We start from the raw sequence: 22,904 nt of genomic DNA on the forward strand, positions 1-22,904 counted from the left end.
TCAAGAATAAGAATGGCGGAAGCGGTTAATGCCAGACAGTACTTATAGCATAAAATCCATAAGCTTCTCTGCCAATCCATTACTTTATTCAGTATTTTTTTTAATATTTCTCTTTTTACTAACTTCAAATTTTACTGGATCCTTACATAATTTTAGATGCCAAAAAAGAGAGCTTCCAACGGTAGAAACAAGAAGGGTAGAGGTCACGTCAAACCAGTGAGATGTGTTAACTGTTCTAAGTCTATCCCAAAGGACAAGGCTATCAAGAGAATGGCTATCAGAAACATCGTTGAAGCTGCTGCCGTCAGAGATTTGTCTGAAGCCTCTGTCTACCCAGAATACGCTCTACCAAAAACCTATAATAAGTTACACTACTGTGTTTCTTGCGCTATTCACGCCAGAATCGTTAGAGTTAGATCCAGAGAGGACAGAAAGAACAGAGCTCCTCCACAAAGACCAAGATTCAACAGGGATAACAAGGTTTCTCCAGCCGCTGCTGCAAAGAAAGCTTTGTAAGTGAAGAAAGAATAATATAAATCAAACGCTCACTGAACAAGGTGACATTTATGTTTTTTAAGAGAGGCTCTGCCTTTTATAATTGTGTATTTTAATAATATGATTATATGGTATATTTTCAGAAAGAAGATTTTTTGCGCATACTACTACTTCGTTAATTCTATGTCCACAGTAGAATACAGAGCACAGCACGCCTTTCATCTTTATAGCGCCCATATAATGATTTAATCGTATTATACGGCGCTTCGTAAACAGAACTGAATGCGTTCTCACTTTTTTTTCCTTTTCGTACATATATAAACAATAGCTTTTCGAAGTTTCGCAAATTTACACCATTTATCTTTTCTGCGTTTTAAGGACCTGATTTTTTTCAAATTCCCTCTCCTAGTTCCTCATCAACTATTACAGTCGATGAGGATAGGTTATAGTTCATGTGTAACATCTGTGTTTGAAAATAACTCTAGTTATCCGAATCATTTTTCGCAAGTGTTTGTGGAGTATGTTCTGGGTCGATGTGGATTGTGCCGTGGCCTTTTTCACCACCTTTATAGCGGTGCTTTAACTATTATTAACTGAGGCTGTATCTTGAATCTTTACGTATATCTTGTACGAAAACTATCACTTAAACGTTGGGACGGTATTCGGTCCCGCTTCGGTTGGCGATGAAATTAGGTGTTGTGTAGTGCATGACTTGGTACAAACAAATAATTCATAAAATCTCTCAAGACGTCCCTTACAATACTTGAAGCTTTAATATCTATAAAAATCTATAACTAATCTGTTAAAATGCACCAACCAAATGTTCAGTAGAATTTTATCATTAATCCTTTGTTTTGAATATGATTTTTCTGCTTTGGTATTCTGGATGATATCTTATATATTTACTTCCGTTTACCGAAGAAAGGAAATGAGTTACTATTATCGTTCTCGCTTGAAGTTGTCCCATCTTTTTCGTTTGCTTTGTTGGTACCCGCAAATGCATTCTCTTTATGTCCTTCGCTCTCCTTGTGCCCAGTCGTCACTGCAGGAGGCATAAAAGCAGGATTCATGAATAGAGAGGATGTAGAATGCGTCGTCTGAGTACTGAACCTTTTATTCGTATGTTGTCTACGTTGTTGAGATGCAGTAAAATCAGTAACTGATGTTCTGGGCGAGACCTGAGTAGAAGGTACCTGTGCGAATTTGCTTGACGATTTTCTAAATCCTTCTGAAATTGGCGAACTAGATGCCACTTTCCAGGCTGGCCTTGTATTTGTTTGCTGTTTCAAAGGTGTTGCGATATCAGAATGTTGCCTACTCAAGGTAGGGGAAGAAGATCCACGTGCAAAAGTTGGTTTACCAGCCTCTCTCATTTCATCATCCATTTGTGAGATATCTTGCAATACCTTCTTTTTCAACCTTTTCAAAATTTTAGATAGCTCAATTGCTTCTTTCGTGCGAGTCATCAGGTTATTGTCGTTGACCAAAACGGAAGTCCTATAAATAGACTTCATGACATAGTCGACAGGGGGTAGTGCATTGGGCGAAACCATATTTTCCAAACTAGAGATGTTAACATACTCCGGACTGTCCTCCCTTTGCGAACTAGGCTTGATATACTTGGAAAATGATCCATGAAATCTCGACGAACCTGGAGTGCTGGGTCCAATTTTATAAAGAGGATCGATGGAATCATCGAATTCCTGAGATGTCTGCTCTTGTAGTTTTTTATTCATTTTTGTGAAAGGTAAAATACCTAGCTGTGAGTCAAGATCATCTGAATCAGAGCGAAAGGAGGAACCTGAATCACTATCAAAACAATCATGAGTAAACAAGTCTGTATTTAGATTTGATGAATTAGAACTGTTTTGTATTTCGTTGTTCCTTAAGGGATCAGCATTACTGTCCAAGTCTTCTGTACAGTCGTACTTTCTCCTCTGTGATGTTTCTATCTTACTTTTATCTAAGTTTGACATATTCTGGAGCGTAGCTTGTTCGTTTTGTTCCTCTTTATCGTTAGCAACTTTTGCTGAATTACTGCTGATATCGTGTTGAGAATTGGGGGTTTCCAGATCATCGACTATTCGATTAGAGATATCTAGTGGATCTGTTTCTCTACTTAAGCTGGATTTCTTCTTCACTGCTGGGCTAAATAACGATACAGAGCGGCGAGAATTTTGAACACTCGTACTAATTGGAAATGCGATTGACCCGATCGAATTATGGCTGTTCCTGGGGCCACCAGCGAAAACAGTAGGAACAGCCCTATTGGCAAGTGATCCTATACTGGAAACTCTCGTGTGATGTATATCTGTCTCAGTGTCACCATTGCTGTCGTCTGTGTAATGTATGGATTGTGCCATGGAAGTGTTCCGTAAAAGGTATAAATCAATGTATCCGTTATCTATATTTGCTAGGGAACGTTTAATCTCTAGGGTGTCCTGATATAAGTCGTTGGAATATAATGTTTTCTTTATTTTGCCTTCATTTTCATTGCAGTATCTTGAGACCTTTTGTTGGAGCAAATTCAGAATTGCCTGGCAAGTAACTGAAAGACTTTCTTCCTTTTTGCTGATTATTTTATACATTACTTCTGTTATCAGCTCGTATAGAATCGGAATTTCATATATTTTGGCCATAACAAGAAGGTCCAAAGTCACAGGTGCTAATAGCCACTTACCGTTGATTTGTGCGGTATAAAAGAACTCTGCAAACGCTCTTACAGAGGCAGTAGACCAAGGCATGTACAATGATCTTGGTGTTAATAGGGGTTCGAGTTCGATAATTGCGTTATTGTTCGAGTTCGTACTTTCTACACTTTCGGGGTTTGAAATATAAGAGAGTCTTCTACCTTTCTCACTATTAATGTACGATTTCGAAGAAAGGAATTCACCTTCTTTAAAATTTCCATTTATATTAATTGCATTAATGGTGGAAAAGATGGGTTTTATATTAGAAGGTGAAACACAGCTATAGTCTTCATTATCTTCATCTTCTACTTCGCCTGTCCCGTTACTCATACCATAATCTTGGACACTTGCTTCATAAGGAATATCACTGCCACAACTATTATTCAGTAATTGCGAATCTAAAGTACTTCTCAGTAAAGAAGAGTTAGAAATGCGTCTCGCATCTGAAGAACTCGATTTTCTAGTTGAGTGAGAAGACCTTCTTGACGTCATCGGGCTATCTCTACCAAACTGAAGGTAATCTGCCAGGGAACTGCTCCTTCTTGAAAGCGCTTTTGGCACTGGCGGTAACGGTTCTAACGGAATCTTTTCCTGTGGGGGCAATGGGATATTCAACACTGGTAAAACAGGCGAGCTAGAAGAACTTGCAGATCCTCCTAAATGAGAAACCTGGTTCGAGTTTCGCCTTCTTCCTGATGTGGAACTAACAACAGAGGCGGTACTAGCAGTAGAAGCAAATGAAGTTTGCCTCGACTGATGCGGACTAGCTATAAACCTTAATGCGGATGATTTTCGACGTGATGAAGTTTGTTCAGCGAAGCCAGCTTTTGATATACTATTGGGTGAAGATTTGGCTATGATGTGAGATTGAAGAGGATGTGAGGCACGCCGAATGGATGAAAAGTTGTCGTCTATCGAATTATTTCTCGTAGCACCTACTATGGAGGCTCCCTGGAAAAATGGGGGGGTACTGGAGAGTGTACGATTGCTATTATTATCATTGTTTGTAGGTTTTCCGTATACTGGAGGGGGTGAAGCAGAGCTTGCCCGAGCAGAGACACCAGAGTGTTCAGAAAGTCCTAACTTTGAATTTCTTGTATCTTGAAAGGGAACTCTAAAGACCATACCAGTAGAGGAACAAGTGGTTGAGATTGGCTTTTTGTTAGATGTATCTGTTTCTTGCAGACTAACGTCGACAGTTTTATCTTGTTTTAAATTATTTGATCGACTCCCCCTATCATCCGTAAAGAAAGTTGGTTCTGAGGGGGATAATTTACTATGCGAAAGGGCCCGCTGCTTAGGCGATGATGTTGATGACGCAAAGTCAACGCTATGCGGTTTTTTAAGACTTGTGTTACTGTTTGATTTATTATCAACACTTTTTGTAAAGTATTTTTCTAAGGAGCCGTTAGATGACCGGCTCGAGTTACCAATCTTGGTGGTCTTTGAGGTAGTGTGAGGTGGAAAGCTTATGATGTTAGAAGGGTCACCATTGAACTCATAATTAAATGATGTATTTGCATAACCGTTAGATAAAAGTGAGTCAAAGTATCTTCCCCATCTTTTCCTTAACAAATATACTGGTACACCAATAGAATCACCATCAGCAGTAATAAATTCAAAATCGGATAACGTCTTGCCAAATATCTCTAAAGCATCTTTACCTAAAACCATAGCATATGGCGGAAATATAGAGCTGGTCGATTCCATTTCTAATGGGACAGTAATGTATCTTGAGTAATTTTCAAATTGTGAGGTCGTGCTTGAAGTCAAACCCGGAAGCCTCGAGTCATCAAAGGAATGTTCTTGAGTTATAGCGTACGGTGTTTTCTGCCCAATTGTTGGTAAGTTAGAGAATGTAAGGTGATTATAGAGATTTAAACTCAACTTTGAGTTATGATTGGGTATGCCACTACTGGCGCTGTTGTGTTTTGTGTTCACTAATTTATTGTAACCATTTAGCATTGGTAGAGAAAATGCTAAAATGTGATCGAATTTTTGAACACTAGGTGAATAAAAATCATCTGATTTAGTACCAAGCAATAAAGCTTGATGATGAGATTTCCAGATCAAAAGTTTCCAAAATCTGTGCATACCCACACTACATCCAGTGCATACTATGTTTACTCTAATCCATTTGCCACTAGCGATATTATAAACGAAACAATACAGGTTGGAAGATCGGGGATCTGGATAGAATCCTGTTACGACGATATTATAATTAAAGTAATTACCAGAGGGATATTGTAAGTGAAAGGGTATTTGTAGAACAGAGTTTTCTTTGTTGTTTTGTGTAGGATTTGATGTCATCCTAGCACCCTGAGAGTTTCCAAGTAACGGCAAGATTACAATGGGCGACATGAGTGTCTTGACTGCATTGTAATCTGCATCATCGCTTTCGAAGTACTTAAGATTGCCGTGATGATGATGTTGTTGTTGTTGTTTGGGTAGTTTTGATTGATCATCCAACTTATGAGTATTATTGGAAAAGCTGTTATCGTCAGTTCCCCTTCTAGAAGTGTTTGAATCGTGTTGAGGGCAATATAACGCCAGTGTAGGAATTTCCGCTTCATTATTCTCAATAAGGACTGAAAAATTCGAATCGTGAGATAGAGAAATTGGCATTCCATCAATATTAACCAATATCTTTGATGATCGCTTTGAATCTGGTTTTTCGTCCGATTTTGATTCCGATTCCCATGAATTCGTACGTAAATTGAATATATCAATTTTTTTGACAGGAATATCCATATTATCTAAACCACCTACTATAATTAGTTTCGTATCTTGCTTTTCATTATTTTCATTTAGAATGTGCATGCTGTGATTGAATCGTCTTGTTATTTGAGGATTTACACTTACCAAAGTCCAACACTTTGTCTTCAAATCCAGTTTCCATAACTCGTTTGTCGCTATGAGTTCATAGCCATTATGAGGTGAAACTATCAGACCCCCAAAGATATAAATATTAGATTCTGTAAAGCACATCGAATGAAGCAACCTCTCTTTGAAGTGATAATCGTTGTTCGACTCATTTTCTGAAGTGGTATCTACAGTAGTGATTATTCTTTGCCATGTTCTTGAAATTAAATCAAGAAAGAATATTTCAGGGCTTATCCAATCAGCTAACGTTTTAAAATCCGCATTTCTATGTTTCTGCTTCCCAAAATATAGTATCAGCTCTTTCTGTAATTGTAGGGAATTTATGATGGCCAAATTTAAAGGTAATGTAAGACCACCATGAACAAAGACGCCTGAGCGGACTAGTTCTACTGCAGCACCAGTTCTGCATTCTAACGTAAGCTTCTTTCTCGTTGCTTCATCTAAATTTGGATTTGGCACAATAGGGAGGTTGAGCGGATAACAAACGCTAGACGGTGGTTGCAATACGGTCATTATTAGGTCTTAACGCTTTCACCTTGTTATAGTACTGTGCGCAGTAATATTTCTTATATTAGTGAAAGAACTAGAACTAAACAAATACACTTAGACAACGATGAGCATAACCCAAAAGGAAATATTGAATGAGAAGTGATGATAGTAACGTCAATACAATATATCGAAGTTGAAAGTTTGTAATTAGAAGTGTTCGCGGCGTTAAGTCAGCGAGACGTAGCCTGTATTTAGTACTAGGATAGTCAAACGTATTATCTTTTGTTAGCTAAGCTCAATTAAACAAATTAAAAAAAAAAAAAAAAAAAAAAAGAGATAAAATAGTAAACTAAGTAGGGCCAGGTTACTTGAAATCGCAGTTGCGGCTTGTTCCCGATATGCTGTATCTTGTGCAAACACTTTCGAAGTGCTTTAGTGTGTTTGCACTGCGAGTGTGTAGGGGTAGCGCAAGGGCAACCTGAGACTAAGAAGAGACATATATTCCATGCATTAAAGCGGCAATTTTTCAGCAACTAATTTCAATTTTCTAATCCGGTAATAGCTTAAACATAGCAAGAAAAAAGAAAAAAAGAAACAAACTAAGTTAGGTACGCAGAAAAGGGATAATAATCATGGACACAGGTTATGTTCCATACTACTAGACGACGCATCTTTAACCAACTAGTACAAAAAGTAAAATTTCAGAAGGAAGGCAACATAAGTTTTTCTAATCCTAAAACCTTTCGATTTTGTATCAGAGATTGTTCACGCTAATGTCATTCATCATAGTGTTTTTCATTTACTCCTGCGAGTTAGCTTCGAACGCCGAATTTCGTAACCGGCGAATCCCGCACACTTATTTTCACTTCTACTACACTTAGCCAAACACTTTTGGGCAGAATGTCGTAGGGGGTGAAAAAACGCGCATCTTTACCGCAGGTCCAAGAGGGCACTACAAAACTTAAAATCTCTTTTCAAATCAGTAACTGATGACTCTATCATCAAGTAGCCTATCCATTCGAACGTGTCAGACTACAAGGAAGCATTGAAATGATATATAACCATTCATAAAAGCATAGCTAGGCTCACTCTTTCCAAACCACCATTACGGTTGCGTAGTTGTATTGTATTTCCACTGCAGAAGGCTAATCTCCCTTCCCTATAGTAAAGATTTCACCTACATTGCAAGGTTTTGGAAGTAGCGAGACTTCGCTAATATGCACAGTTGTCTATATATGAGGGCAATGGTGAAAGTACAAATGTGGCACCAAGACTTCAGCCGTTATTTGGTCAGTTAAGTAGACAACTGATATGAGACTTATGATTGTACATATCCGAGCTAATTAGAGCTGGATAACATATATATTATAGTTTACTTACTGGCTCATAGCAGTAAGAGACTGGATGTAATAGTTTACGATTATTATCTAATCTCTGTACCCTCTGTCATGATAGAGATCATTAAAATTCGTCTCTTCACTTACCAATTACATTTAACAGCATTCCGCCATGCTGCATATGGATAATAGGTGGAAAACTAAGCAATTTACCCCTTATATAGATAGCAGCCATTGCTTACTCACTCTTCCCCCATTTTTTCTTGCTCTTGCTTTTTTCTTTTAGCGTTCGTCTCAAGGAACAACAGAGGGAAAAAAAAATCAAAAGTAGAAAAGAAGAAGAAAAAAACAACGTAACACAAGTTAACACCACAACTGAAAAAAAAAGCAAGAGGTGAACGAACGAGTAACTGGGGAGAGGAAAAGCATACTACCACAATATACACTTAGATTAAAGAAATGGACTCACAACCAGTTGACGTTGATAATATCATCGATAGATTATTGGAAGTAAGAGGATCTAAGCCAGGTCAACAAGTTGATCTAGAAGAAAATGAAATCAGATACTTATGTTCGAAAGCCAGATCTATATTCATAAAGCAACCAATTTTACTAGAGTTAGAAGCCCCAATTAAAGTATGTTAATATTGAACTTGGCAACCAGGAGATAGGATACCTAAAGCTGCAAGTTTTTAAGTCTTCTACTCCTGAAGTGCCAGCAAGACAGTTTGGGCAGTTATTGCCGTTGAATACAAAGAATCTACCAAGCCTCTAGTATTAGGCTACACATATGTCGAAATAGCTGGGATAATGCTTCGTCTTTTGCGCATCATTCTACTAGCTTTTTAGGCGTTTTTTAGCAAGATTTCCTTATATTTTGTATCATCATCCGTCCGGCGCCTCCCGTAACTAAAAAAATCCCCCTTGCTCACACTAAAAGAAGACTTTTTTTTCGTTATGAAGAGGATGAAATCTTTTTTTGAGCCGAAAGAAAAGGCGGACAAAAGCCGAGAAATGTGGATCTGCAGGAGACATTGGGGGGAAAAGAGAGCAATTAGCTCCAGTAACTTTTACTTTAAAAGTCAACGGAACTGGTCTAAATCAGTGACAATTCATTTACTAACGTATTATTTTACTACTCTTTTTTTTCTTTTAGATATGTGGTGACATTCATGGTCAATATTACGATTTGCTACGTCTTTTCGAGTATGGTGGATTTCCTCCAGAGTCTAATTATCTATTTTTGGGTGATTATGTTGACCGTGGTAAACAATCTTTAGAAACGATTTGTCTATTATTAGCTTACAAAATCAAGTATCCTGAAAATTTTTTTATTTTAAGAGGTAACCATGAATGTGCTTCCATTAATAGGATCTACGGGTTTTACGATGAATGTAAAAGACGTTATAATATCAAACTTTGGAAAACCTTCACAGACTGCTTCAATTGTTTACCAATTGCTGCCATTATTGATGAGAAAATTTTCTGTATGCATGGTGGTCTCTCACCGGATTTGAATAGTATGGAACAAATTAGAAGGGTGATGAGACCAACAGATATTCCCGATGTTGGTTTATTATGTGATTTGTTGTGGTCAGATCCGGATAAAGATATTGTAGGTTGGAGTGAAAACGATAGAGGTGTTTCTTTCACTTTTGGTCCTGATGTGGTAAACAGATTTTTACAGAAACAAGACATGGAGTTGATTTGTAGAGCTCATCAAGTCGTAGAAGATGGTTACGAATTCTTTAGTAAAAGACAGTTGGTGACACTATTCAGCGCTCCAAACTACTGTGGTGAATTTGATAATGCAGGTGCAATGATGAGTGTCGATGAAAGTTTATTATGTTCTTTCCAAATTCTAAAACCAGCTCAGAAAAGTTTACCAAGGCAAACTGGAGGTAGAAAGAAAAAATAAACAGATTCATGTTCTAGTTCAAAGTTTAAAAAGGAATACTTAACAAGAAGAGTAGTAGAAGAAGAATACATGAAACTTGAGAATAGAAAGAAAACCTTCAACCATTTCTTTTGAGTTGAAGAATAGGAAAGAAACATCAAGAAAAGAAAGGAAGATGCAATAATCACTCGTCATATACACAAATAATTCCCTTTAGTGCAACAAATTGCGAAAAGCATAAGAAAACATAAAAAAAATATAAAAAAAGGAGATAATGATAAGATGTGAAGGATTTGAATTACTGGAAAAAATGATAAGTCTACACTGTTATTATTAACGAAATGCAATTTTTCTTTATTTTCTTTTATTACTATTATCATTACTATTATTATTATTAGTATTATTATTTTTTTTACTTATTTTTATATTAAACTATGTTAAATTACTATATTATTATTTTATCTAATCCATATTATGGTAGAACTCTAATAAAATTAAATTGGACATATCTCATATGATGCCGAAATATTGAACGTTTACTTACAAATGAATTCGCAAAGTTATAAAGAGAAAACACCTTATTTCCTACAGAGACAAGTTGTTTTCTTTCATGACATTTATCCATGATGGACAATCAAAAAATAATTGCCATCTCCTAGAATCGAACCAGGGTTTCATCGGCCACAACGATGTGTACTAACCACTATACTAAGATGGCAAGGTTATAACGATTTTCTATACTAGAAAATATAGATTAATTTTTCAATATCTTTTATTCAAAATAGTGTAACAAAGCAATGGAATAAGTGGCTTTGAGAAATAGGTGAATTTTGAGATAACTGCTGAGATTCCATTATTGACAGAGGTGTTGGAATAAGTGATTACTACTATACACCTATTCGTATAAATTGGATTAAGTTATTGCAACTATACGTCTTCGTATAAATTGAAGTAGAAAAATTCTAATAATAGAATTTACTGCAGTAATGAGATAAAGATCTATTAATTGATCAGAACTTATTATATAAGAAGATGAGTTATCATCAAATTCTTATCATTAACACTCTGATTTATGTCTGAACCTTTTGGTTTAATATAACCAATCAGCGTGTGTTTTATATACCTCTCTTATATAGATTAAGAAGGAACGACTATTCTTAATTATTACAACTTACTAAACTACTAATTATCAACAAGAGGCAATATTATACTCGACGTTCTCGTCGAGGATATAGCAACCGTAAAAGAGTATCAATAATTTTACATAACAATGCACTTGTTTCTTTTTCTGGTCTATACGTTGACACTGTTGAAATTGAGATAAGTGTTGATTTTGATGTAATTGTTGGGATTCCATTTTTTATAAGGCAATAATATCAGGTATGTAGATATACTAGAAGTTCTCCTCGGGGATTTAGGAATCCAATAAATGGAACTCGTAATTCTACATGATTCTGTATATGCTTGTATTGTCATTTTATATGATGTCAGTCATTATCCTATTACATTATCAATCCTTGCATTTCAGCTTCCACTTATTTCGATGACCGCTTCTCATAACTTATGTCATCTTATAACACCGTATATGATAATGTACTAGTAGTATGACTACTAGTTGATAGACGATAGTTGATTTTCGTTCCAACAATTATCATATAAAGGTATTAGATGACATAAATATTTAGAAACAGTCGTCCAGTGAAAGCTGGAATGCAAAGATTGATATGTATCAGGATAGTGAGTGACAACGTGTAAACCAGAAGAATAAATAAGTACAATATTATGTTGAATGATGGATTCACTCTTTCAAATTTCTATATCCCAGATGAGAACTCCTAGTTTATATTTTGTACCTGATAATACTTCCTTATTAAAAAACGACATTCCAAACATTATCTCAAAATATGCGTTTTTAAGTAAAAACATGTGAGACAAAAAAGAAAGTACACGGGGGTTTTGTAAATCTGTCAAAAAAGTTGTCGGCTCTGATGTCTTAGCTTGAATTCCCATTTACCTTCCGGAGAAGGAAAAAGAAAGCCCTGTAGGGGGCTCGAACCCCTAACCTTATGATTAAGAGTCATACGCGCTACCGATTGCGCCAACAAGGCCCTTTTAATGGTTACAGTTTCTTTAGATAAAAGTATATATTAGTATGAGGAATACAATATTCTAATATATAAACACTCAACCGAAACACTTATGAAACAACGTCACCCACGAGACTGTATAAATAAGGATCAAATATCGACTAGTATTCGCATTACAAGTATATTTTGTTGATAATTAGTAGTTTAGTAAGTTGTAATAATTAAGAATAGTCGTTCCGTCTTAATACATATAAGAGAGGTATATAAAACACACACTGATTGGTTATATTAAACCCAAAGGTTCACACATAAATCAGAGTGTTGATGATAGGGTTTTAGTGATAACTCATCTTCTTATATACTAAGTTCTGGACAATTAATAGATCTTTATTTCATTACTGCGATAAATCCTACTATTAGAGTTTGCCTACTCCAATATAATTTGTATCATCGTAAGAATGTTTGTATTCCTTTATCCAACATTATTAGTATCATGTTAAAAAATGTTCGTCATCAGTTACTCCAGTTTGCATGACTAAATTTATAGTAGTAATCACTTATTCCAACATATTTGTTGGAATAAGTGATTATTTCTATACACTTATTCGTATAAATTGGATTAAGTTATTGCAACTATACGTTCTTCGTATAAATTGGAGTAGAAAAATTCCAACATATATTGGGTCGAATCTGAAATTATATCCAACATATGATGCTAGACGAATTAACTTTCGCATTACATGTATTTTCATGTTGTAATTATCTTCCTTTAGCTCTAGTTTTTCTTGATCTTTTTAAAAACTTGGTTGACTTGGAGCGGCAAGTTTCTTTCCTTTAGGGTTTAGAGGTACGTTTAGTTTAGGTAATTTTTCAGTTAGTGAATTTTCCGTACAGAGTTTCATGTATTTACCTTTTTGGTGTTTGATTTCTAGTCCAAGAATTACATATTGAATTTCATCATCGCTTTCATTAGATTTATAATCTGAGTGTCATATTGTCTCTTTCATTTAGCTATAACTCTTTCATTCGCATATAAGTCCTTGCTAAACAATACCGTATCATCAACAAATAAGCAAATTGTCAATTGACTATTTTTAAATACACATGACCATTCACGAACATTTTGCATATTATATTTTTCCACCAGATAAGATTTGATAGTTTCATACCACTTTGTTTCAAATCTTAAAGTGACTTCTCAAGCATATTAACTTGTTATTCAATCCTAGATGTGCTGAAGATTTTATATATAATTCTTCTTTGATGTCTGCATAGAAGTAAGCAGATTATGTGTCTAATTGTGTGACATAGTAGTCATTATCCAATGCGAGCGACAAGGATTTCATGAACACATAATGATATACAGTATTTAACTGCATTATTGAGTCGTATGTGTCAGGATGTTGGATGTCATTTCTTGTAAAATCTAATTTTGTAGGCGCCATCACGTTTCTTGTCGAAAATAAACATTAAATTTATAACTTTTTTACGATCTATCTTTATTCTATCGTAGTATTTGTCTGTATCCCATGTATTCATTTTTGCAATTGATTTACTTCTTTCTGGTATGCCCCTATATTTTTTTTTCTTAGTGTTCTTATTATATGCGAATATCTCATCATATCTGAAGATTGTTCGCTAAGGGTTTTACTGCTTTTGCAGCCGTTACAGTCGCTGTAAGATTTATCAGATTCTTTGATCTTCAAGTTTCTAAACTAGGCATGTTCTCTGTATTCCATATGTCTCGTGACACCTCAATTTCAGCTTCATTACCCTTTAATGATCTTTTTTTAATCTTCATTCCAGTGAAGATATTAGAATTATACGTACTATCCAAACTGGAACTATTTAAATGAAAATGGATCGGCGGAAGTTCTTCAAAAGGATCAGAGAAATCGATAGATTTTATTTTATAACTTGAAAATATCTATAATAGCAACAATGCTCAATTTAGCACGATTAAGTAGTGCAGCATTCCAATCAGCTGATAGGATACTCAACTACAACAATGCATTTTATATCACTCAGCAAGGCGCTCTGGCTAACTTCTTGACGGATTACGGGCTGGCAAGACTTGATATAGAGCTAATCAGAGAAAAATCGGTTGATGGCTACTTACTATTGTACCAAGCTGCTGATCCAGATATTATTGGAGTTAATAGTTTGACGGCACAGAAGCTTCTGATTTGTACCGACCGCGTACTACCTGAAGCATATGTAAGCTTCTATGCTCATGGTGAGTACGCTGTACGTGGAGGTTGGTAAACCGATGAGCAGCTAGTTAATCGTTTTGCTTATTTGGGCACTGACTTCCCTACATATTTCACTAGATTGGATTTACACTGACTCTATGACCAGTTACAATAGAACCTGCCTCGAGTCTTCGTAAACTTGGCAACTAGCCTGACACCATAAATCACGGAACTACATTTAGGTGTACTATTACTATAGCATGGTTTGCAGTTAAGTATATAAAGAATAAGCGTGACTCAGAGACTAATTTAGAGTAGGGAGAGTGTTAAAGTATCTGTAGCAAGATTGTCGAATCATTAACACATTGTAACGGACTTAGCAAGCAATTAGACGTGATGAATTGACCCTACCATGATTGTCGTTTCAGATGGCTTAATAATGAAAGAATTATGCTGTTGGCGAGAAGGTAAGACGGTATAAGGATATCTGCGGCGCTATCATGAGATCTAGATGAATTTGAAGCTAATTGTTAGGATTCCATTATTGATAGAGACAATATTATTCTGTATTCACAGAGTTTACTCGAAGTTCTCCTCGAGGATATAGGATCCGCAAAAGAGAATCGAAAATTCTACATAATAATGTACTTGTTTCTTCTTTTGTTTTTATACGTTATCACTCATTATCCTGATACATTATCAATCTTTGCTTTTCATCTTTCACTGAAATCGACGACTGTTTCTCAATCTTTATGTCATCTAACACCTTTATATGATAATATACTAGTAATAGGAATACTACTTGATAGATGGTAGTCGGTTCATGTTCCAACACATTTCTCACTGTTGAAATTACCTTGATCAATTATCGCATTCCATCAATTATTTCAAAATCCACCTTTATCTCCAAAGAAACATGTTTGAACTGCCTGTTACTACCAATTTGTACATTGCAACCCTGCTGATCTAAAAACGAATAAGGAATGGAATACTTTTCCCGCACAGGAAGAACGGTTTTCTGGGAAAAAAATTTGCTTTCTCGAGGGGCCACCAATTTACCTTCAAGCCCTCAAATAAAGAAATTTGTTACATAACCTATTCTTTTATATACTCAACACATTTATTATGACTGGGTACCCTGACGTAGCTGCTTTTGATTTGGATTACACGGTGTGGCCCTGCTATTGTGACACCCATTTGCATGGTCCTTTCAAACCAGTGAAAAGTAAAAATGGCGAGGTTCTCACAATTTTATGTAGAGATGGTTACGAGGTCACTATTTATAGGGATATCCCACGTATTCTGGGTGATTTGAAGGATAATGGAGTTAAGTTGATGACCGCATCAAGGACATGGGCCCCTGAAATTGCTCAGGAAATATTGAGAATATTTAAAATTGAGTACAATGGTACTTTAATCCCGTTAGCCAATCTATTCAATGAGTTTCAATGGGGAGAAAGAAGTAAGATTGGTCATTTAAGGGATGGTTTAAAGGACCTTTATGATACCACTGATTTGAGATCAAAGAAGATTTGCTTATTTGATGATGAAAGTAGGAACAGAGAAGTAGAGAAATATGATGTTAAATTTGTTTACGTGAGAGATCCAGAAAATGGGCCATCTTGGAAACTTTACCAAGACTATTTAAGTGGGAAACTTTAAAAAGCGAAGTGCTTGATAATGCTGTATCATATACAAGAGACGAATCATCGTTATGATAGAAGACTAAATGTTGTTATGATAGAAGACTAAATGTAGTTGCAACTTGACTGATTTTTTTCAATTATTTTCAAGCACTTTAGTAAAGAGAAAATAGAATTCCTAAGTATTCATTTTGATTCTTTTTGATAGAGGCAATTTCAGTAGTGAGAATGATGTGGATCTTGAGATAATTGTTTGGATTCTATTGCTGATAAAGGCAATACTATCAGGTATACAGGATATACCAGAAGTTCTTCTCAAGGATATAGGTGAAATTAGAAATATGCTCTAATAACACCTTAAGCTTATTTATAAAGATGTAAATGAACCCCAAAATAGGTATATCCGTAAAAGAGTATCGATAATTCCACATATAACAGTTGAAAGAAAATCAACTATCGCACATCAGCTAGTAGTCATACTACTAGTGTATTATCGTGTATGGTGTTAAATGATGACGTAAGTTATGTGAAACTGTCATCGAGGTTAGAGGGGTTGAAATGCAAGGATTGATAATGTAATAGGATAATGTGTTGGAATAAGTGATCACTACTTTACATTTATTTGTATAAATTGATGTAGTTGATGATGAACATTTTTTAACATGATACTAATAATGTTGGGTAAATTTATACAATCATTCTTATGATGATACCAATTTAATTGAAATAAACAAGTTCTCATGATAGAATTTCCTGCAGTAGTAAGATAAAAGATCTATTATTAGAATTTTTCTACTCCAATTTTGAGATAATAGTGGAGTTTGATGTAATTGTTGGGATTCCATTTTTTATAAGGCAATAATATTAAGTATGTAGATATACTAGAAGTTCTCCTCTATTATCTCATGGCGGCGCTACCATGAGATAATAGTGGAGTTTGATGTAATTGTTGGGATTCCATTTTTTATAAGGCAATAATATTAAGTATGTAGATATACTAGAAGTTCTCCTCAGGGATTTAGGAATCCATAAAAGGGAATCTGCAATTCTACACAATTCTATAAACATTATTATCATCGTTTTATATGTTCTTATTCATTGATCCTATTACATTATCAATCCTTGCGTTTCAGCTTCCACTAATTTAGATGACTATATCTCATCATTTGCGTCATCTTCTAACACCGTATATGATAATATACTAGTAATATGACTACTAGTTAGTAGATGATAGTTGATTTATATTACAACAAATTTATACAAATAAATGTATAGTAGTAATCACTTATTCCAATACAACTAATTATCAACACGACAAATATATCATTCTGAGAGATTGGCGAATTTTGAGATGATTGTTGGGATTCCATTGTTGATAAAGGCAATAATATTAGGTATGTAGATATACTAGAAGTTCTCCTCGAGGATATAGGAATCCAATAAATGGAACTCGTAATTCTACATAATTCTGTATATGCTTTTATTGTCATTTTATATTTGTCAGTCATTATCCTATTACATTATCAATCCTTGCATTTCAGCTTCCACTTACTTCGATGACCGCTTCTCATAACTTATGTCATCTTATAACACCGTATATGATAATGTACTAGTAGTATGACTACTAGTTGATAGACGATAGTTGATTTTCATTCCAACACATTCATGAACGATTATTATAATGTATTGTCATAGTAATGTAGCATTTTGAGATCAAGTATTTATGTTGTATTACGGGCTCGAGTAATACAGAGGTGTCCTGAAAATCCTAATATACTATCTTAGGGAAGTAACTTATTGTCAAAACGACTTATCAACTTAATTCACGGGATGTTACTTATCCTATATATTATATAAGATATGGTTTATACTAAATAGTGGAAGCGCGGAATCTCGGATCTAACTAATTGTTCAGGTACTTATGCATTTGATTAGTTCAGCTCAGGAAGGCAGAGTTTTACCTTATGTTGCTCAATCTGTTCGTTTCGTTATAAGTCTGTTTCATATGTGTTTTATGAACGTTTAGAGTGATGTATTGTCATACTGAGGTATCTCATTTTAAGACACACGAACTTGCAATGAAGTTAGGTTTCGTGGTCTAGTCGGTTATGGCATCTGCTTAACACGCAGAACGTCCCCAGTTCGATCCTGGGCGAAATCAATTTTTTATGTTTATCTTGAAAATACCACCAAATATTACACTTCAAGATTTGACTTAATGAAATGAATCTGGTAACAGTTAGAATGTGCTTGAGTGTCCCTCAGTGATTAGAATATACAAAAGGATAACTAGCGATAATTTTAATAAACTATTCAAATTTTACATGGCTGAACGCTGGAACGTTTTTAGTAGAGCAGCGCCATTTTATGTTTCTTTACCAACATTTTTCTTTATTATTCGTTTCTTCATTATTTACTTTTCCTACAATATCCTGAAGCAGTATCAAGTATATGTTCCTAAACTTAAAAAATGCCTCAGGGTATGCCGATCAAAAACAATAAATGTACAATAAATGTACAATAATGCAAATATCTCGCACTCTGGAGTCCATAATTTATATCCAACTTATTACCTTTCCCACCAAACCATTGTAAAACTCTTTATAAATTAACAGATATTGTCAGGTGATATGTTATATGAGGTCGTAAAGGCTTGAAGGTGTTATCATACAGATGTTACCCGCTGTATGAATCGTTTATCTTTACATTGGCAGTTTTTCCCCTCTCCTGGCGGCCTCCAATTTTGGCCGTGGGAAACTTCAGCGAGGGATTGTTTGTAACTGTAATTTCAACATGTCAGCTGATTTATTCCGACTAATCTAGTAAGAGATTTTGTTTCATTCTTGATACGTCTCTCCCATCAAATTTTGATATTATCTCTTTTGAGTACAGGATATTTTTCTGAGCAGAACTACATTAGTATTTTCCTTTTACTACCGTTCCTATCATATCTCTAAGTGAATAGCGACTTATATAGCATAACACAATGGATCCGGAAACTATAGACACAGAGTACGACGTGATTGTTTTAGGTACCGGTATTACTGAGTGCATCTTATCTGGTTTACTCTCTGTAGATGGAAAAAAAGTATTACATATTGACAAGCAAGATCATTATGGTGGTGAAGCTGCTTCTGTGACCTTATCTCAATTGTATGAAAAATTCAAACAGAATCCTATCAGTAAAGAGGAGCGGGAATCTAAGTTTGGGAAAGATAGAGACTGGAATGTCGATTTGATTCCTAAATTTCTGATGGCCAATGGTGAACTCACAAATATCTTAATACATACTGATGTGACTAGATATGTTGATTTCAAACAAGTTTCTGGTTCCTACGTGTTCAAACAAGGAAAAATTTACAAAGTACCAGCAAATGAAATAGAAGCCATTTCTTCACCATTAATGGGTATTTTTGAAAAACGTAGAATGAAAAAATTCCTAGAATGGATTAGTTCTTACAAAGAAGATGACTTATCCTCTCATCAAGGTCTAGACTTGGACAAGAATACCATGGATGAAGTTTATTATAAATTTGGTTTAGGTAATTCCACCAAGGAATTTATTGGTCATGCAATGGCTTTATGGACCAATGATGACTATTTGCAGCAGCCCGCTAGACCATCGTTTGAGAGGATCTTGTTGTATTGCCAAAGTGTTGCTCGTTACGGTAAATCACCTTATCTATATCCTATGTATGGGTTGGGCGAACTTCCACAAGGATTTGCTCGTTTGTCGGCTATTTATGGTGGTACTTATATGCTGGACACCCCAATTGATGAAGTATTGTACAAGAAAGATACAGGAAAATTTGAAGGGGTCAAGACTAAACTGGGAACTTTCAAGGCCCCATTGGTTATTGCTGATCCAACCTACTTCCCTGAAAAATGTAAATCTACCGGCCAAAGAGTCATCAGAGCCATCTGTATTTTAAACCACCCAGTTCCAAACACCAGTAATGCAGATTCCTTACAAATTATCATCCCACAAAGTCAGCTAGGTAGGAAAAGCGATATATACGTTGCGATCGTTTCGGACGCACATAACGTTTGCTCCAAGGGCCATTACTTAGCTATTATTTCCACAATCATCGAAACTGATAAACCACATATAGAATTGGAACCTGCTTTCAAGCTTCTAGGGCCAATCGAGGAAAAATTCATGGGCATTGCTGAATTGTTTGAACCAAGAGAAGACGGTTCTAAGGATAGCGTCTACTTATCCAGATCATACGATGCATCCTCCCATTTCGAATCTATGACTGATGACGTTAAAGATATCTACTTTAGGGTAACAGGCCATCCACTAGTTTTGAAGCAAAGACAGGAGCAAGAAAAGCAATGAACTCATAGCCTTCACGACGAATGAAACAACCAAGGGCAAACTTGTCTTTTTACTGTACCTGTATAAGCGAGTTGCTATTACCAATAAATGAAACAGATTAGAATAATAAAAGAATAACTACAAAAAACAACAACAACTATATAAATGAGGGAAAAGACTGTTTTTATTCCCTCCTCATTTCTCATTTTTTTTTGTTATGTACGTATAACTGGCAGCTTCATTACTGATTCTCTCTCCTTTTTTTATTGTGTATTTTCTTTTTTCCCCCTCTTATTATATACTACATTCTATGGAAAAATAGTACTGATGAGATTAGTATGTACACTGTGGTTTTAACACGTTAGTAAGGTACATTTTATTTTACTATTTCAAAGGCTCTCTCATCATTCTTTTGGCAGCACAGTCAATCTCACATCACAACGGGCTCTTGTGTGACCAACCTGATGGCAAAATGAACACTTAATCTTGTTCTTTTTCTTTTTACCACTTCTTTTGCTGGTTGCAACCTGAGCGTTATTTATTGCATCCACTTCTGTTTTAGGTATAATCGGTATCAGGGCATATTTTTGGTCATCTTTTTCCAAGATATCTATGCCATTCCGTAGTATTACGTCAAGAACACTGGTATTCATCACATTGCTCCCAGTGTTTTCATTTAAACCAAGTAACAAATTAATGAAATTCTCTAGTTCTTTCAACTTACGGTTATACTCTACTTGTAACTGAGAACCATCTTTTCGCTTTGAAATAATTAACTTAGCCAGGGAATCCATAGCTTGTGATAACCTGATGATGTCATTTTCAGTCCTTTTTGATGGCTCACCCATTTTGTTGAAGTCACGTTCGATTCTTTTAGAACAGTTCATAATAATGCCTAGGTTGCATTGGACCCCATCTCATCACACCGAGCCTTTTTCTTCTAAACTCTGAGGGCGCTCGATATCCTTAGCTTAACAAAAATCAAAGCAAAAGTAATGAACAAAACAAAACACTAGGACCACAGTTGCTAGGCTGTAATGGCTTTCTGGTGGAATGGGATACGTTGAGAATTTTGGCCGAGGAACAAATCCTTCCTCACGGCCGGACACGGATTGCACGCCCTTTGGGCAAGGAGTAGAATTTCTATTTCGCGCCGTGCCCTGTTGTGGCAACCGTCTTTCCCCCGTCGTTGGTTTGTCCTGGGCAGAGCTGTCTGCCCGGAGGCGGGGGAGTCCTATCTAAAGTGTCCCGGCTTAAATAAATCGATCTTTGCGGGCAGCCCATTGGCAGGAGGCGTGAGGAATCCGTCTCTCTGTCTGGTGCGGCAATGTAGTTCTGGGTCCCTTAGGGGCTCCACCTTCACCGCTGTTAGGGGAGTTTTATCCAGCATCAGCAAAGGTGACCCGTGATGGAGGCGGCCGGGATAGCACATATTAGTGGGATAATCGTGCAAATTTATCGCTTCGGTGGTTTAAATTGGCGGTACCATCAGGATTTACTCTCACATTGTGGTCATACCTTCTGGTGTGAGTGTGTATTCCAAACCATTTTTTTACCCTCTGAGACATGTTCAGAGGACACGTTTGGAGATAGTATTTTGAAATGTTTTAATGATGATGTTGGAATAAGTGATTACCACTATACATTTATTCATATAAATTGTTGTAGTTGATGACGAACATTCTTTAACATGATACTAATGATGTTGAGTAAATTAATACTAACATTCTTATGGTGATACCAATTTACTTGGAGTAGGGAAATTCTAATTATAGAATTTCCTGCACTAATAAGATAAAGATCTATTAATTGTCCAGAACTTAGTATATAAGAAGATGAGTTAACACTAAATTCTTATCATCAACACTCTGATTTATGTCTGAACCTTTTGGTTTAATACACCCAATCAGCGTGTGTTTTATATACCTCTCTTATATAGATTAAGAAGGAACGACTATTCTTAATTATTACAACTTACTAAACTACTAATTATCAACAATTCTTAATTATTACAACTTACTAAACTACTAATTATCAACAGATTTGATTGACTGTCTTTTCAATGACTCAAAAAACAATGCAATAAAACGCACCTATTCCTACAGATCTGAGCAAAATCCAAGATACAGAACCTTGCATGATGCTCATTATAGAATGGAACATACTGGAGTCCAATTGGTTGGAAACTTCATTAAACATAGCCACTATGAAGAGAATCTTGACTTAACCAAAGGGCCAAAAAATTTTGGCGTAAATTTGTAAAATTTCCAGAACTACAAAGGGAACCATTATAACGGTTCTATGGATGAGTGCAGCACTGATTACTAACCGCGTTCATCGTAGCGCATGGGTATCTCTTTTTTATACCGTCTTATGCAGTAGAAGAAGAACAACTTTTCTTTCCTAAATGATACCACAACATAACTACAATTATAAACACGTTCTCACGGGAATTCTTGTCGTGCATGGCTACAATTAAAGCCAATATCCGCGAATATAAAATTTTTATGCAGGGCGATCCGCACGTTGTTCTGAAAAAGAGGATCCTAATGGTGTTCCTTGTAGGACAAGCATGGCATAGTTATAGTACTTACACCACCAAAAAAGATGGTCTCTAGCGGGATCGAACCGCTGATCCCCGCGTTATTAGCACGGTGCCTTAACCAACTGGGCCAAGAGACCAGGTATTTATGAAAGATTGAAAATCAAAATGAAATACCTGCCACTAAACCACACGCCCATAAAATCTGTTGAAGATGTTGTATCTTAAGATGGGATACCTCTGAGATAGTGGTGGAGTTTGATGTAATTGTTGGGATTCCATTTTTTATAAGGCAATAATATTAGGTATGTAGATATACTAGAAGTTC

The 22,904-nt window shown here is 35.7% G+C and overlaps 7 protein-coding genes and 4 non-coding genes across 11 annotated transcripts; 6 read left to right on the forward strand and 5 right to left on the reverse strand.

The window, feature by feature from the left end:
• Positions 1 to 156: 156 nt before the first annotated feature.
• Positions 157 to 516, forward strand: RPS26B (40S ribosomal protein eS26; the record flags this gene model as incomplete). Its single annotated transcript, XM_056221980.1, has 1 exon — positions 157 to 516. One exon carries the CDS (start codon positions 157 to 159, stop codon positions 514 to 516), a length of 360 nt encoding a protein of 119 aa, XP_056081717.1.
• An 881-nt stretch (positions 517 to 1,397) lies between these two features.
• On the reverse strand, positions 1,398 to 6,581 carry PMD1 (Pmd1p; the record flags this gene model as incomplete). The annotated part of the gene is made up of 1 exon (XM_056221981.1): positions 1,398 to 6,581. One exon carries the CDS (start codon positions 6,579 to 6,581, stop codon positions 1,398 to 1,400), a length of 5,184 nt encoding a protein of 1,727 aa, XP_056081718.1.
• Positions 6,582 to 8,353: 1,772 nt separating this feature from the next.
• GLC7 (type 1 serine/threonine-protein phosphatase catalytic subunit GLC7) lies at positions 8,354 to 9,812 on the forward strand (the record flags this gene model as incomplete). Its single annotated transcript, XM_056221982.1, has 2 exons — positions 8,354 to 8,530; positions 9,051 to 9,812. 2 exons carry the CDS (start codon positions 8,354 to 8,356, stop codon positions 9,810 to 9,812), a joined length of 939 nt encoding a protein of 312 aa, XP_056081719.1.
• Positions 9,813 to 10,437: 625 nt separating this feature from the next.
• Smki_5.trna13H lies at positions 10,438 to 10,509 on the reverse strand. The gene has a single exon. It is a non-coding gene; the product is annotated as a tRNA-His (tRNA).
• Positions 10,510 to 11,826: 1,317 nt separating this feature from the next.
• Positions 11,827 to 11,899, reverse strand: Smki_5.trna14K. Its single transcript has one exon. It is a non-coding gene; the product is annotated as a tRNA-Lys (tRNA).
• A 1,920-nt stretch (positions 11,900 to 13,819) lies between these two features.
• Positions 13,820 to 14,143, forward strand: SMKI05G2160 (uncharacterized protein; the record flags this gene model as incomplete). The annotated part of the gene is made up of 1 exon (XM_056221983.1): positions 13,820 to 14,143. One exon carries the CDS (start codon positions 13,820 to 13,822, stop codon positions 14,141 to 14,143), a length of 324 nt encoding a protein of 107 aa, XP_056081720.1.
• A 1,052-nt stretch (positions 14,144 to 15,195) lies between these two features.
• Positions 15,196 to 15,732, forward strand: SMKI05G2170 (Mg-dependent acid phosphatase; the record flags this gene model as incomplete). The annotated part of the gene is made up of 1 exon (XM_056221984.1): positions 15,196 to 15,732. The coding sequence occupies one exon, from the start codon at positions 15,196 to 15,198 to the stop codon at positions 15,730 to 15,732; it is 537 nt and encodes a 178-aa protein (XP_056081721.1).
• A 2,068-nt stretch (positions 15,733 to 17,800) lies between these two features.
• Smki_5.trna15V lies at positions 17,801 to 17,874 on the forward strand. Its single transcript has one exon. It is a non-coding gene; the product is annotated as a tRNA-Val (tRNA).
• Positions 17,875 to 18,699: 825 nt separating this feature from the next.
• GDI1 (Gdi1p) lies at positions 18,700 to 20,055 on the forward strand (the record flags this gene model as incomplete). The annotated part of the gene is made up of 1 exon (XM_056221985.1): positions 18,700 to 20,055. The coding sequence occupies one exon, from the start codon at positions 18,700 to 18,702 to the stop codon at positions 20,053 to 20,055; it is 1,356 nt and encodes a 451-aa protein (XP_056081722.1).
• Positions 20,056 to 20,438: 383 nt separating this feature from the next.
• Positions 20,439 to 20,882, reverse strand: SMKI05G2190 (uncharacterized protein; the record flags this gene model as incomplete). The annotated part of the gene is made up of 1 exon (XM_056221987.1): positions 20,439 to 20,882. The coding sequence occupies one exon, from the start codon at positions 20,880 to 20,882 to the stop codon at positions 20,439 to 20,441; it is 444 nt and encodes a 147-aa protein (XP_056081723.1).
• Positions 20,883 to 22,642: 1,760 nt separating this feature from the next.
• Positions 22,643 to 22,716, reverse strand: Smki_5.trna16I. The gene has a single exon. It is a non-coding gene; the product is annotated as a tRNA-Ile (tRNA).
• Between the last annotated feature and the right edge of the window lie 188 nt (positions 22,717 to 22,904).

This window comes from Saccharomyces mikatae (genome assembly GCF_947241705.1).
Source record: "Saccharomyces mikatae IFO 1815 strain IFO1815 genome assembly, chromosome: 5".
NCBI classification, from domain to species: domain Eukaryota; kingdom Fungi; phylum Ascomycota; class Saccharomycetes; order Saccharomycetales; family Saccharomycetaceae; genus Saccharomyces; species Saccharomyces mikatae.